Source organism: Chinchilla lanigera, unplaced genomic scaffold, assembly GCF_000276665.1.
Source record: "Chinchilla lanigera isolate Chin_1 unplaced genomic scaffold, ChiLan1.0 scaffold00095, whole genome shotgun sequence".
In the NCBI taxonomy this organism is placed as follows: domain Eukaryota; kingdom Metazoa; phylum Chordata; class Mammalia; order Rodentia; family Chinchillidae; genus Chinchilla; species Chinchilla lanigera.
In genome coordinates, this window is record NW_004955496.1 from 1,244,122 (window position 1) to 1,258,393 (window position 14,272).

Sequence of the window (14,272 nt, forward strand, 5' to 3'; positions counted from 1 at the left end):
GTCTGGATGTTGCGTGTGAGGGTGAGAAGGGAGAAGAGCAAGCGGGGGGTGCCAGCGACAGCAGGGCCACATGGTGCGGCAACTCCAATGGACCTCTACATTAAGAAGCCTGCGGCTTGGGTCACCCTGGTGGCGCCACACCTTTCTCTGGCACTAGCTTTGCCTGATTTTGTAACTCCCCAGTGCTTCTGTGCCTTTGGACCCTGACTATGCCACCTCAGGAGGGACCAACGGTTCTCCATCCCTCCAAAGCAAAGGCCACCACTGCCAGACCAGCCCTTCTTACGGGAGTGGGCCCAGCTCTGATATGTAGACCCACGTCCCTGAATGTCACTTTTCCCCTCCGAGCTGCTCTTCTCCCAGCTTTGTGCTATTCTAGTGTTATTTCTTTAGCAGAACTTGTACATGAGTGAATTCTTGCGTTAGTAACATTATGAGTTAATCTTTACAAACAGGGATTCCGTGGCGTTAAGGGGGAAAAAGGGGAGCCAGGCCAGCCTGGCTTGGACGGGCTGGATGCCCCTTGCCAATTGGTACAGTATTTCTCTCTCCTACCACCCTGCATGCACTTCCTTTGTTGACTCCATGTGCATCTGTCAGTGTAAAGCCGCTCTCCCTGAGAAAGCTTTACATGCTACACATACGACATGCATGTGCATGAGCGGGCTCCCTCGGGAGGCAAGAGAGCAAACACACATTACTCATGAAGACAGACTCATCCACGACATTGTCCTCGCAACTGACATGACTAATGGATCTGTGCTCTTTGGAATATTAATAAGTTTAATCAACACTTAAGGATGACACTAAAATTATACAAAAATATCTGATGTGTAGGCACCATCAGGTCTTAACTCTTGGGTTTACTTCCAAGTTTAACTTTTTTTTCCCTTTTTCTCTAAGAGGAATAAAGTGGGGGGGTGGTAGTTTTTTATTTTGTTTTGTTTTGTTTTTGCACTAAACTTTTATCAGGCCAGAAATAAGGCCAAACCTACAGAATTAAGCTTCTGTCAGCTGTTGTTAACCAGTTCAAGGGAATGCTATGAAGAGACCATAGAGAAGAAAGCCAAGCTTCTTTGAAGACCAAAAATAATTGTCTGCAGCCCAAATCCTCCTCTTTGTCATGTAACCTTCTCAATTTAATGGTCTCTCCTTCGTAAACTCACTTTCCTATAGCACACGCCACTCCCCTATATCCATTGGCATGAACTCAAAATCCTCCTTATACTAAAATCTAAAATTCTACTGGTTGATCCTTCTCCTTGTACCAATCTGGCATCACCAATTTTTCCCAAATATTTTATAAAGCTACTTCCAAGCCTTTTACACTTTTTTTTAAAAAAGTATATTCTTAGTTTCTAAAGTATAAAGAAATTTTGTATGGTTATGTTATATTTGATCTGCATGTTTTTATATGGTTCTTCAATTACAAGCATGATTCTTTAAAGGTAAATTTATATTTCTCAAGTCCATTAAGAGACTATTTATAGGCAAAAAATGTCATTCAGGCAATAGAAAATCTCAGTAGGAAGTGCCAGTCTTATTTTGTTTGCTTGGTATTGATAAAAATCATTTTATAACCACCTTGTGGGGGGGATACAAGCATGCCTTCATAATATATCAACTTTCCCCATCTCATTTGTATCATTTGTATCTGAAGAATGCTTATATTTTAGATTAAAAATTTGTGTCATTTAAAAACTTTTTATTCAGAATGTTAGCTGACTTTTGAAGACCTTAAATTAAAAAATTACTGACTGCTATGACTAACATTGTACTGCCATATAGGCTGCCTATCTTTCAACTGAGTATGTTTGCAATATCTACTTTCAATATAGGAAAATAAAAGATATTGATTGTGGAAAACTATACACTTCAGATAGAAATGGTTTATCACTCAGTATCACTGCCATGAACTTAGTCATAGTCCTTAGTGACCATGAAGAAAAGTTATTTTGGTTTATTTAGTAAAGATAATTGTGAAATATATTTTAATGAAATTAAGAGCTATAGTACAGATTTCTTTTGTAAAGGTCTAACTATGAACTGACCACTTGATTACTATGCTTTATAAACTGCTTTTACAAAATTAGGTATAGATTTTTCTGTGCTATAGATATTTTCGAAAGTGTGTACTCACTTTGGAAAACATCTGAATTATCTTCACTTAACTAACACTGGGCAATATATTGGGAGTTGCTAATTAGGTAAAAGATGGCTATGACCAAAGTCACCCTACAGGTAAAAATCCATTTTTTAAGCCCTTGAGCATGGGAACTATGAAGTGTAATCACTCCTGGTGAGTCTAAGGAATTCTTCTTACTCTTTTTGAAACAGGGCCCAGATGGATTACCCATGCCCGGCTGTTGGCAGAAGGTAGGTTTAGGGACTTATTTCTGAAAAGAATTCCTGTCCTTTCCACTTGACCTGGCCCTTTCCATTCATAACAGACCTTTCGCACTTGACATTTTTGAAAGTTGTTAGAGTGCCAAAAAGCAAAAGACTCCAGTTCATATCTTTGGATGAATATATTTACTGTTGACTTCTTCCAAAACGGATGAGTAAAAACAGCTCTTGGCAAGCACTGTACTTTGCCACCTGCTCTATCTAGTCCTGAGTTTGGAATGGAAAGGGGCAGTGCATCTTGATAATGGTTCATCTGTCAGTAAGATCTTTGTTTTCCTACTGCTTGAAATGATTAATCGTGATTCTTTTTCTATTTCTACTCAATTGTGAAGACAAATGCACTAATACATGGTAGAACCCTCTCAATAGAGTCACAAAGCTGAGAAAGCAGAAAACATTTTTTTCAGTGATGTCTTGATTTACTTAGGAGAAGCTAATTAAATTGGCATTCTTTCCACACTGGTTTATTCTAACCTTTTCATTTGGCTGTGCGTAGACATTGTATGTATTCAGTAAGGATGGGAACATGTCCTCTATAGAAGACCTTCTTGTGCAAAGGCTGTGTGAGAAGTTCTTTCATATGGGGGTGTCTGTCATTTCCTCCCATCCATACAGTAACCTGCAGATGAGGAAACAGCAATTCAAGGAGGCAAAGGAACTTCCAAAACTGGGGCTGCTATGCAATAGTGCTTGGAGAGCTGGACAGTAGGGGACAGTGAGGGTGATGGCAGGACCTGAAGAGAGAGGAGAGTTGCGTGTGTCCCATGCTCCCGAGACACCAAGTCTTCTCTGAAGGATGGTGTGAACCTGATCACAGTACTGGGCACACAGTCCCAAAGGACAGCAGGCCCACCGATGGGCACATGAGCTAGGGGACCTAGACAAGCACTTTGGTCATCTGGAATGATTTTTCTCCAGCATCTTATGAGCTCAGCAATCCCACACAGGCAGGCTTCACTGGCAAACTTGTGTCAAACTAGGGTTACAGAAACAAGAGACTCTCGGTTGCCTTGGAGGTCAGTGGCTCCGCCTGTGAGGAAACCCTGCACAGTTCTCCTCCTTCACCCGTTTCCCCTACTTGGCCCAGGAAAGCAAAGCCTGCGCTCTCTGCCACATCATTTATTTAGTGGCTTCCCACACTCCACTTTCAGCCTGCCAGATACTGGTTTGATCATGACTGAGGTCAGGTGGGCCCCAGGATAAAGACCTCTTGCATAGCCTTCTTGACCCTGTAAGGCCCATCCGGCCTTGTAATGTCATCCTGCTCCTGGATCACCACTTGCTCTCTGAACTCCGTCATCTGATAGGATAATGGTTTTTATCCAGTCATCAGCACCCTGGAGAGAGGTGTGAAGGGCTCAGAGCTGGGCTTGCTGTTGGTTTTGGCCTCCTCTAAATCATTTTCTCTTTGTAAGAGCATATTAATAATAATGCCTGCAGGTGGGTTGGCAAGCCTCAAAGTAGTATTGATAGTGTTAGGAAATCAGAAGCCTCCCTTTTATATACTCAGTTTTCCATAAAATGTATAGCATATTCTACATAAGATTAAAGATCTCATGAATCTATCAACTTCCTGCACAAAGAAAAATAACTCAGTGATAAAATTTCAGGATTGCTTACTGCACCCCCAACCCACAAATGAAAATCGGTATGGTCAATCTCTTTCACCTCTCCCCAGCAAAATCAAAAAAAGAAAAAAAAAAAAAAAAAGGAAATATTCTCAAATTTGTGTTGTGGTCAACTTCACTACTTGAAGTAGTCAGCCCAGATTATTTCTAAAATAATGTATTCAAAATAAGGTCAGTAAATTACTTTAATGACTCTTAAGTGGATCACACTTATAAACACTGCTGGCTTCATTAGACTCTAAAACACATGGCAAATGTCTAACATAGGATTCAGGGTGTGGCAGCAGCACATATCACTGTGATGAGCAAGTCCTGTTGGCATGCTATCGTCAGTAGTCATTTTTTCATGCAAAACTACTTGATTTTTAAGTCACTTTTCCTTTAAGATATAGTTTGTTTCATTTTCTAAATTTATCAACCAGAGAATTTGCTAAACTAGAACTGAAGTATAATGTATCAGTTCACCTTGTAATTCTGGTAGTGAGTAAATAGGAGAATATATTAAGATAATGGAGTCTACTGAGCTCCTCTTCCATCTTCAGCCAGACATCAGAAACTATTCAGTAGCGAAGTGCCTATTGCCTCATCTTCTAATACAACACCTGCATCTTTCTTAATACTGCTCCTAATCTTGTATTTTGGGGTAGGGCTGACAAATCTGCAGCAGAATCTTCCTAAAGCCAAACAGCAGCCTTTTCTAAATCAAATTTTCAAATTGAGGATGGGGAGATCTTTCAAACTGTGTGGATATATAGATTTTGGCATGGCATCCAACCTTGCACGGGAGCTGAACTTTGAGATAAGTGAGATTTTGGAGAATGAATATATCCCATGGGTGTATCTCTGGGCCCTGAGATGATAGACTATATACAAATGCCAAGCGACTTTGTGCATGAAGAAAGCACACACCCTCCTGAGCATTCCCCAGGCAGCATCTATCTTTCATGGAGAGAGAGAAAAACATTAATTAACTGAAAGCTGCCTCTGGATCAGTCACCCATGGAGGGTGGATGAAGATGCCTCTAACATTCTGCTTGCCTTCTCTGCATTTCATTTTTCTTGCTGATTTTTCTCTGACTAAACTTCAAGTCACCAAGATCTGTTCTATAAGTTTATTCTTCAAACAATAAGGCCCCTCTGCCTCTCAGAGTTAACCTCAGCTCTAGGAGGCCTTCATAATAATGCTGCTCAAAATGAAAAACCAGGGATTTGTAGTGTCCTAGGTCACTGTGGGACCTATCACAGAGCTCGAGCCCTGACAGCAGGCAGGTCTGCCTCACCCGTCATTCCAGTGGGACAGAACTAGACAAATGAAAGGAGAACAGAGACCCAGAGACACACAGAGCATTGTACGCAGGCGGGTGCTGGAGATCTAAGCCCTATGACTGAGGCCAGAAACCTGAGCCTTCTCCACAGTAGGATTCTGGTGGTCAGAGAATGTAGGAGGTACAAAGATACAATGGAATTCAGTGGTAGCACATTTTGATAAAACCCTAGTTTTCTGCTTTCCCAGGAAAGTTACTAAAAGAAGCATATATCACAAAATTCTTAGTGGCAAAGAAAGGATTGGCTAAATGTAGAATAAAAATCATCATGACATCCAAGAATTCAGAAAAGTAAGATACAGAGCTGGAGGTGGTGGCACACACCAGCTACCTAAGAGGTTGAGGCCAGCCTGGGCAACTTAGCAAGATACCCCCAACCCCCGTCAAATGCTCAAAGCCTCTATTGGAAGTTCTACCAGCTTTCTTAAAATTAATGTTAATTTGGAATTGTCACCCAAGACTACACACTAATTCCATGTATCTGTCTTTTTTGTTGTCTGTTTTTCTACAGTGACGAATCTAACTTTCCAAGCATGAAGTTGTGTATATAATGGTCCACTTTCTATATTTATAGTTGAAAACCGAATTGCAGATTTTACGAGTCTGAGCTATGTTTACATAGAGCTGCTCCTTCCTGTGTGCGGTAGTACACGTCCATCATTTCTCCACTCACATTTGAAATTGGGCAATTTATGAAAGCAGTGAGAAGCCAGCAAAACATATAAATCAGTATCTCTTACATGAGGATATGTATTTATGTGGACTTCAGTGATAGAGAATGGTTGTTCTTGCTATTTTCTTACTTTGAGCTTGTTAATTGCATGGACAGAGAGCTCCATGAAATCGTTTACATGAAATTGTGACCAAATACGGACTTGAGGCTGTGAACATGTACTATACCAACTGATTGGTTTGCTGTCACTCTTCCCACTCCCCTCCCCTACTAGCATTGGTTCACGGTCACACCTCCCACTGAAACTGACTAAAAAAAGCATGACTGTGTGTCCCACCTGCTTGCTGTGCAAACCTAGACACTAGCATGCTGCTTGATGAGTCCTTCAATTACATCTGAGCTCTTATTCCTTTTGTCATCTCAAGGGGGTTACACCGTGGCTCATTGCCAAAAAGAGATAAGTTGGTGGAGAGCACACACATATGGTTGGTCTTGTATTTTGAGGGAGCTGCAGTTCCAACTGCAGATCTACAGCTTCTGGTGTCATAGGCTCTCGTGGCCACCTTGGCTGAAATGCCAAGGGGCTGAGCCAATTGCTGCTGCCAGTTTTCCTTGGGCTGCCCTTGGCAGTGAAGACGTGAGAAGAGAAATGGTTCAGCATTCTGCACTGTCTCTCATGTGACCAAGTAGGAAAGTGGTTTACAAACACAAACACCCAGAACAGCTGACTTTCTTATTTAATAAACTGGATTCCAGTGAGTGTTAATCTGGGTGCTTTTGGAAAGTGACAGAGGCCGCAGCTCATTTTGGGACAGGAGATCTTTGGAATGGCCACGCTGTTCCTGAGGACAAAGGGTATGCACGTGCCATTGAAGCTCAGGTCGCTGAAGAAATAAGTCTCAAGGAGAGGTTTGCCACATGTCACCTCCTGAAGATGCAGAGGGCTCCCTGGGACATCTCTGCCAAAGCCAGCACGACAGCTTTCACTCCTCCTGAGATCCAGCCAGTAGCCAACATTTTCTACAAGTTCTCCAGAGAAACAAAGATACAGTATTTTCCGTTCTTTTTGATGCTTTTTTCTTTTACTCCGAGGAATATTTAGAAGATATTTGTTTCTGTTTTTATCATATCTTCTTTGAATAAGTTTTTAGAGAAAGGTCTTCAAAATCATACTAACTCAGTGCCAACTGTCAAATGACTTTTTACTAACATCTTTCTTGTTTTAGATAATTGAAGAGATCAAAAAAGCTCCATTTTCAGCTCAATCATTGTAAAGCATGAAAGTTAAGCTTTTTTTTAGTACTTTTTGACTTTTTTACATGATGAATGTAATATACATAGAGATTATCAGTTAATATAAAGCAAGATTTTATCACCTTTGATAGCATTAACTCATGTCTATTTCTTATGATTGCTTTTCTAAGTTTTACTATATTTAGATTTCTTTCTTTTTTACATTTCTAAGTGTTTCTCTAATCCACAGACCAAATCTGAGATCTCAGAAAGCTGTGAAATATAGTTGCCATAAAGAGTATTTTTTCATCGCTTGCTCAAAAATTGCCTAACCATGTTAGACTGGAATTTATTTGCACAGGAAAGAGTTGGCGGCATGGTGTAAAGTGGTTTAAGTAGAAAGTTTACATAAGGAGAAACATGCCAATGAGGAAGGCTACCATGAGCACATTCAAGAACTTAATGTCCCTCAATGATTCTGTATTGTTTTGTGAGAAATTTGCTAGTTTTCACCCCCAGCAGGGAAATCAGCTCACCATTGGCTTACGGTAACAGCAGTTAAGATATAGTTCCACAACAAAGATCCTAAGATCCTTCTGTTCTTTTTCATATTTTGTAACCCAATGCTCAATGATACAGAAAAAAATAATACTAAGTTTTCAAGGTTAGAGAGATGTTTAAACTATTAGATCTGCCTAATTGGTGGTAATTCTAGTAACATTCCAAAGCCCTAAGCCAAGTTAGCCTTTTTAAAACAATGGAGGGCATTTTCTAACAATTTTTTGTATGACATGGTTAGGATCATGTATTGCTCAGTGTCTGAAACAATTTGTCTTAAATGGTTTGGAAAGATTGAACTGGAATAGAACTGTATTCTCTTCAGACAAACCAACTATAATATATTGAGAAAAGTCTGGTGACTATATTTCGTCTTCCTTACTACTCCTTAGTAGAGAGGCATTGCAGTGGGTCACTATTTAAAATGTGCAAAGCCTCCAATGAGTATGTTACATCAAAAGAGAAGCATTTCACATATTAAAAAAAAGTTTAAACATAGCCCCTCAAAGATTGCTGTCCTGTGTGTGTATTGGAATTTTACCCTATAGCCAGCTTTACAGCATCAATTTATTCCATGATTAAAGGAAGCCCTAAAGTCCCAGTACATTTATTTCCTTGAGAAAAATAAAGGAATGCTGAGACTCTTCTTTGTTCAGCAGAATTGCTAGGTCTTTGCCAACATGGGTAATCTTAAACTTTGGATTATTAAAATAGTTTCAAACATCCATTTTGTCATCAATATGGAGAATCCTCAAATAAGGTCCAAATTAGTTAATAATGAATTATGGTTTATACATGTTGGTAGATAACATTTTTCTTAAAGATTTCTTTCTTTTAATGTATACTATAGGATAGAGAAGTAAGAAAATATATAAAAGACAGTGAAAATGTTTTCTGATGAAACATCTTTAAAGAATGCAAACCATTGTATGTTTTAGCTTTAAAATTTCTTTTCCATTCCTATTCATTGGTGCTAATATATTTCTTTTGTTTTTTTCCTTATGGACAATGCAACTCTACTATGGATAATTTCATTTCTCTAATTGCATTCCTAACCTATTTGTGTGTGATTTTATTTTTAAAGTTCATGAATTTGCTATAGTTATGGTTCAATGACCAGCCTTTCTTAATGTAAAATGGTGTGCCTACAGATGATATGTTTTTACTTGGATGGTGGATCCCCTTACTTCCTGTTCATTTCATGCATCATAGCCTTTATCAGCATTTATTCAGCTCATCTTTTAGCTTGTAGAATTTTATTGAAATTGACACAAACTATGTTTGAGAAGTCTGCACACTTCGCATAGAGTACCTGGTGTGTAACACACCTAAACTATTCTTCCAGTTTTCATTATCAAAAGTGGTCCTGGAGGGTTTTTCTTCTGATTTTGTAGAGAACATTAGAATATCTATCATTTCTCTGAGTAGAAATGTCTCGTTTTTGAACTTACAGTGTGTGCATATAGTGTTCTACTAGGACAGAAGAAACTTATTCAAGTGGTTTATACTACACATCCTTTGCCTACAAATGTGTGCATGTGTACATCTGCTACTTTGGAAAATGGTCACAACCAAATGTCCATACCTCTAGGAAAATTCTCTTTGGTATCTTGTATTTTTTCACTTAGGAAAAGTGCTCAATTTTCAAGTTTTAAAAATTTTACTATTGAAGCATAAAAAGTTATTTTTCTTTATCCTTTTTCTCCTTTGCTATATATAGTATCACCTTACCTAGAATTCTTTTTTTCTTTTATTTCTTTTTTTTTTTTTTTTGGTACTGGGAATCAAACTCAGGACCTTGTGCTTGCCAGGCAGGTGCTGTGCTGCTGACCTATACCCCTGGCCCAGCATTTCTATTTCTCTGGGGATGTTTTAACATCTTCTAATAAATGATCCTAAGCAACATGGAGATGCTGATGCTTGAAACATTAGCAAGAAATGAAAATCAATGATTTTAATATATAACACTACCAAAAATTAGACTTTCTAATCTCTGCAAACAAAGACTTGATATCTCTAGGAAGTCAAGGTGAAAGGAATCTTATCTTTCCAAAAATAATAGGATCCCATTGGATTCTGGCTGTTTAAAAAAAAATTTCACAGCCCTAGTAGAATTTCCATGTTTGTTCAGTTATAATTCTGCCAATTGTTTTAGAATATAAAAATTTTCAGCCTTTACTTTCCATTTTTCTTCATATATTAGCTCGATTTGTTACATGCCAGAAGAGATACTCCTCCAACTTAAATTTTTAGTGATTTTAGTTTTTTGCTAGTCCAATCTTAGTACAGTATTTTTTTTCATTAAAGCTATATTAAGTGCATAAACTGCCTATGCTGCTTATTAACAGAATACTCTTGGAAATAGGAAGACTTCTTCAATCTTACTTATGTTTGATTTATTGACAAAAGAAGTACCAACATTTCCCAAAATACATTTGATAGTCTCACATATCTCAGAAATATTAACAAATTGGATTCACAAAAGAATGTCTTACATATTGTTGACATTTATGTGAATATACTTTATACTGTTGTAAATGTTTCATTCAACTTAACATTTTTAAAGATGTATGTATCTGATTTCTCTTTAGGAAATATTATATTTTTGTGTTTTTTACATTTTAAAGTTCATCTTTATGTGCAGCTATTTTTATATTGCAAAAAGTTTCACATAAATACAAACTAAGAGGAAAATGAAAAAAAAAAAAGGCAAGCATTACAGAGTGGTCGTCTTTAAAATGTTTTGTGGGCCAGTCTCATGTAATTGATTTTCTGAGAATGTGTTGTGTCTTATCAGTGTAAATGTGGCACAACCCTGATTATCTCAGTCGTGTACATATTTGAAAGACTGAATTCTCCCTGATTGATTTCTTATTTCAGTTTCATTGTCATTGCTCCAAGTGACATTACTGCATCAAAAGGCTCGTGAAGTTTTTTGATTTGCAGTTTGGAAATAATTGCATGGTGTTCCATTTCTAATTTGTTTTTATTTACTTTTTAAACTTATTTTCAGGGTTCCTAGTTTGTGAGAAGTTGATCTTCAGAATTATTTTTACACTATTTATGACTTATTTTCATAATGTAAAAAGTGTGTAATTATGACAGTATTAATCCAATGATAATGAATTGTATTGTTATAAAGCTTTATTGATGTTCATGAAAACGTTGACCTGTTTTCTTTGATTTCAATACTGTCCACAAACATTTATTTGACTTTTCTGCCAGCAGTGGCGATGCATGCCTGCAGTCCCTTCACCCTGGGAGGCTGAGGCACAAGGATCACAAATTTAAACGCTGCCTAGCAATTTAGCAACTCAGCAAGATTCTGTCTCAAAATAAGATATAAAAAAGGGTTGGGGGTATAGCTCAGTGACAAGGCCTTGGGTTCAATCCCTACTACCATCAAAGGAAAAAAGAAGGAATTTTATTCTAATTGGCACAATATTGCAACCTCAACATTGAGCTTAGCTGTGGTGATTTTTCAAAACTCATATTTTGGGGGTTTTTAAGGACTAGTGTTTCCAAACTGAGCTTCCTGTCCAAACTTGCTTTCTTTCAGAATTTCCTATCTGGATGAATTAACTTATACTCAGTTGCTCCCCACTTCCCCTTCAAGCCATTCCTGCTGTGAGAATAGCTGCTGTACGAAACAATCACCAAGTAACTCCTGAGTTGGGGAGGGTGGCTGAGTGGCTCCAGCAAAGCCTCCATTGTTTCCAGGTCCTGCGGAAAAGCACCACTCAGTGCTCATCTTGAACTCTGCATCCACACCGGGTGCAATCAAGCCACCCTTTCAAACGCTCTTAGTTCGGATGTGTCTGTGCTCACATCGCTTTCTCCTCATTATCAGTGTCCTTTGCTAGCTCTTCTTCCTTCACCCAGTCATGCAGTGAGGACTCCCAGGGCTCTGCCTTTTATTCTATCTTGTGCTTTTGTTCTTTTCTACTACATATTCTCATTCATTCCGAACCTCCCCCTCTCGCTCCCCCAAGCTCATTGATTCCCATGAAGAACACATGGGCTTTCCTTCCATAAAGCTTCTCTGTGTCCGTCTTCCTGGCCAGCTGTCAGCCTTGTCCAGCTGAATATTCCGCAAGTCTTCATGTGCACCCTCAACCTGATTCTCTTCCAGACCTCTGAATCCTGGTGAATGGTGCTACCTGCCTCCTGTGCCATTCAGGGCAACAAGATGGAAGACAAAATCGGTGGGATGCCACCCATCCCAACGTCCACCCATTCCTCTCCCACAGCAGCAAATCCACAGCCCCACCCCATCAATATGACCTCGTACATTTCTGACCTTTCTCAAGTCTAAATTAATTTTTGAATGAAGTAGGGCAGAATAGCACCTGTAGAGTGGCCAGAGAAGGTGAAAAATGTAAAGAAATGGGAGGGGTTTGAAGACAATCAGAAGAAAAGCAAGGAAGGGGCTGATGACTGGGTGGTGGGAGCCACGGCGGCTGAGGACCACGGTTTTGTTGTGCAGATCTGTTCCCTGCACAGTGTGCGTGGTGTCACTGTCCACTGCAACAGCAAACTTTGACCTCCTGAGTCACCTTTCTTTCCATTTGTGTCTACTGGCATTTCTCCATCCTTCAAAGCTGGGAAGCTAGACCTAGATGAGGGGTTCTCAGCCTTTGCATTCATCAGATTCACCTGGAGAGCTTGCAAAAGCACAGATTTCTGGGCTGATAACCGTCATTTCTGACTGCAGATCTGGAGGGGGACTTGGGGAGTGATACTTCTAGCATGCTCCTAGGTGGTGGTAACGGCCTAGGCCCAAGGTCTGCACTTTGTAAAACACTGCTAGTCTGTTTTATTTTCTCTCAGTGGACTGTATGTGGCCTTAATGCAAGGTGGTGAACATCCTTGCATTTGCAGTCTCTTGTAGGAACTTTCTTTCCTTATCAGGGTCTTATCTAAACCTGTGAGATCACTCTTGCTACTCCCCTGGGCAGCAGTGGCTAAATCTCCCAGGGTGAAGGAGGGAAAGCTGGTTACCTTCATTGCGCCTCATGCCAGTTCTGACCACTCAGTTCTCCACCCGTGTACACAGATGCTGTGCCTCTCAGGTGCACGTGGTTTGGTGAGCAACACCTTCTCCTCGCCTCTTGACAGCCATCTACTGACCTCTCAGACATTCTCTTCATTCAGTGACCCTCTTGGCACCTGGTTTACAGTCTTCCTGTTCATGATAAATGCCGCCATTCTTACAGGTGACTTCAATGTCCACATAGGCAATGCAACCAACATTACACGCCATCATCTTCCTACACCTCATTTCTATTGACTTTTTGCATCATCCAGTTCTACCACCCACAGCACTGACCTGCTGACTTTGTCAGAAATCCCTAGAATTATCTCCCCTGGAATAATGCGCTGAATGCATTTTATTCTGGTTTCTCTTTCCTCTCCGGCCAGACTTTCCTACCCAGTAACTCCCTCTCTAGCAGGCTTGTACCTTTCAGTGCCCACACAACTGCACTTCCTTCTTTCTCCAGCGTAGGCTACACAGGTCAAGTCATCTACACTAATGCCAGCAAACCCCATCCTTCATTGTTCTCCCATTTGTTCACTTGACAAAAGCAAACCCCTAATCTCCCTGTCTAGGTTTCTGCATCTTTACCTGGTCTATGTCTTATCCACTCAAAACCACGGAAGAAAAAAATCACTCAGTGGTCAATATTGGTCCCCAAATCTTCAAATTCACCTGTGCTTCTGATGCCTACAAAGAATTGGTGGTCTTCCTGTGTTTCCCCAGAGTAGATAACTCAGACTTTTTCTACTCTCCTTTAATTTCCACCCTTCTCTCTGTAGTTTATTTTGCCTTCACAGAGGAAATCCATAGAAGAGATTCCATCACATCCTTCTCCAAAACTAAAAGTGCACCCACACCTACACTTTGATTTCTTCCTTGCCATCTGGTATAACAAAAAGTGACACCCTTCTTCCTCTCCAAGGCTAACCTGTCCCCCAAGCCCCCAAATCCATCCCAGGCTTCCTGGAACCTTGTTCTGTGAGGCTGACTTCTCCTCTGTCTTGAACACATTGAAATATATTCATGTGTCTTCTTCTTTTATCAAAGTCTCTTCTCAACCCTATGCACCCCCTTTAGCTACTGCCCTCTCTTTCCTGCACCCCCTTAAAGACCAACTTCCAGGAAATGGATTCCATTCTCACCATCCCTACTTCTTCATTTCCTATTTACACCTCTGCTAAGCTCGTCTCTGCCCCAATCAACCAAACTACTCCCCCTCTCTGGTTTACCATCAATGTTCATTTTCTCTCTCCCTCTCTTCTTCTCTCCCTCTCTCCCTCAGTCCCTCGGTTCCTGTCTGTCTGTCTCTCTCTCTCTTTCTCTTTCTCATCCCTAACTCCAGTTTGGAGTGCAACTGCAGACTCATATGTGGCAGGCACCTCCAATTCCACATATGGGGAACTGAACCTGG

General features: G+C 40.0%; 1 protein-coding gene across 8 annotated transcripts in view; it reads left to right on the forward strand.

Annotated features, from left to right (window-relative positions):
* The window catches only part of Col25a1 (collagen, type XXV, alpha 1), a 415,634-nt gene extending 404,648 nt beyond the window's left edge, over positions 1-10,986 (forward strand). For 6 of the 8 annotated variants that reach the window (XM_013505431.1, XM_013505433.1, XM_013505434.1 and 3 more), the window contains 3 exons: positions 456-533; positions 2,338-2,376; positions 5,871-10,986. In XM_013505431.1, coding sequence (XP_013360885.1) covers positions 456-533; positions 2,338-2,376; positions 5,871-5,873 — 120 coding nt within the window. In that variant the 3' untranslated portion in view covers positions 5,874-10,986. The remainder of the gene's footprint in view (positions 1-455; positions 534-2,337; positions 2,377-5,870) is intronic. The other 2 variants (XM_013505432.1, XM_013505435.1) reach the window with 1 other exon arrangement.
* The last annotated feature ends 3,286 nt before the right edge of the window (positions 10,987-14,272 follow it).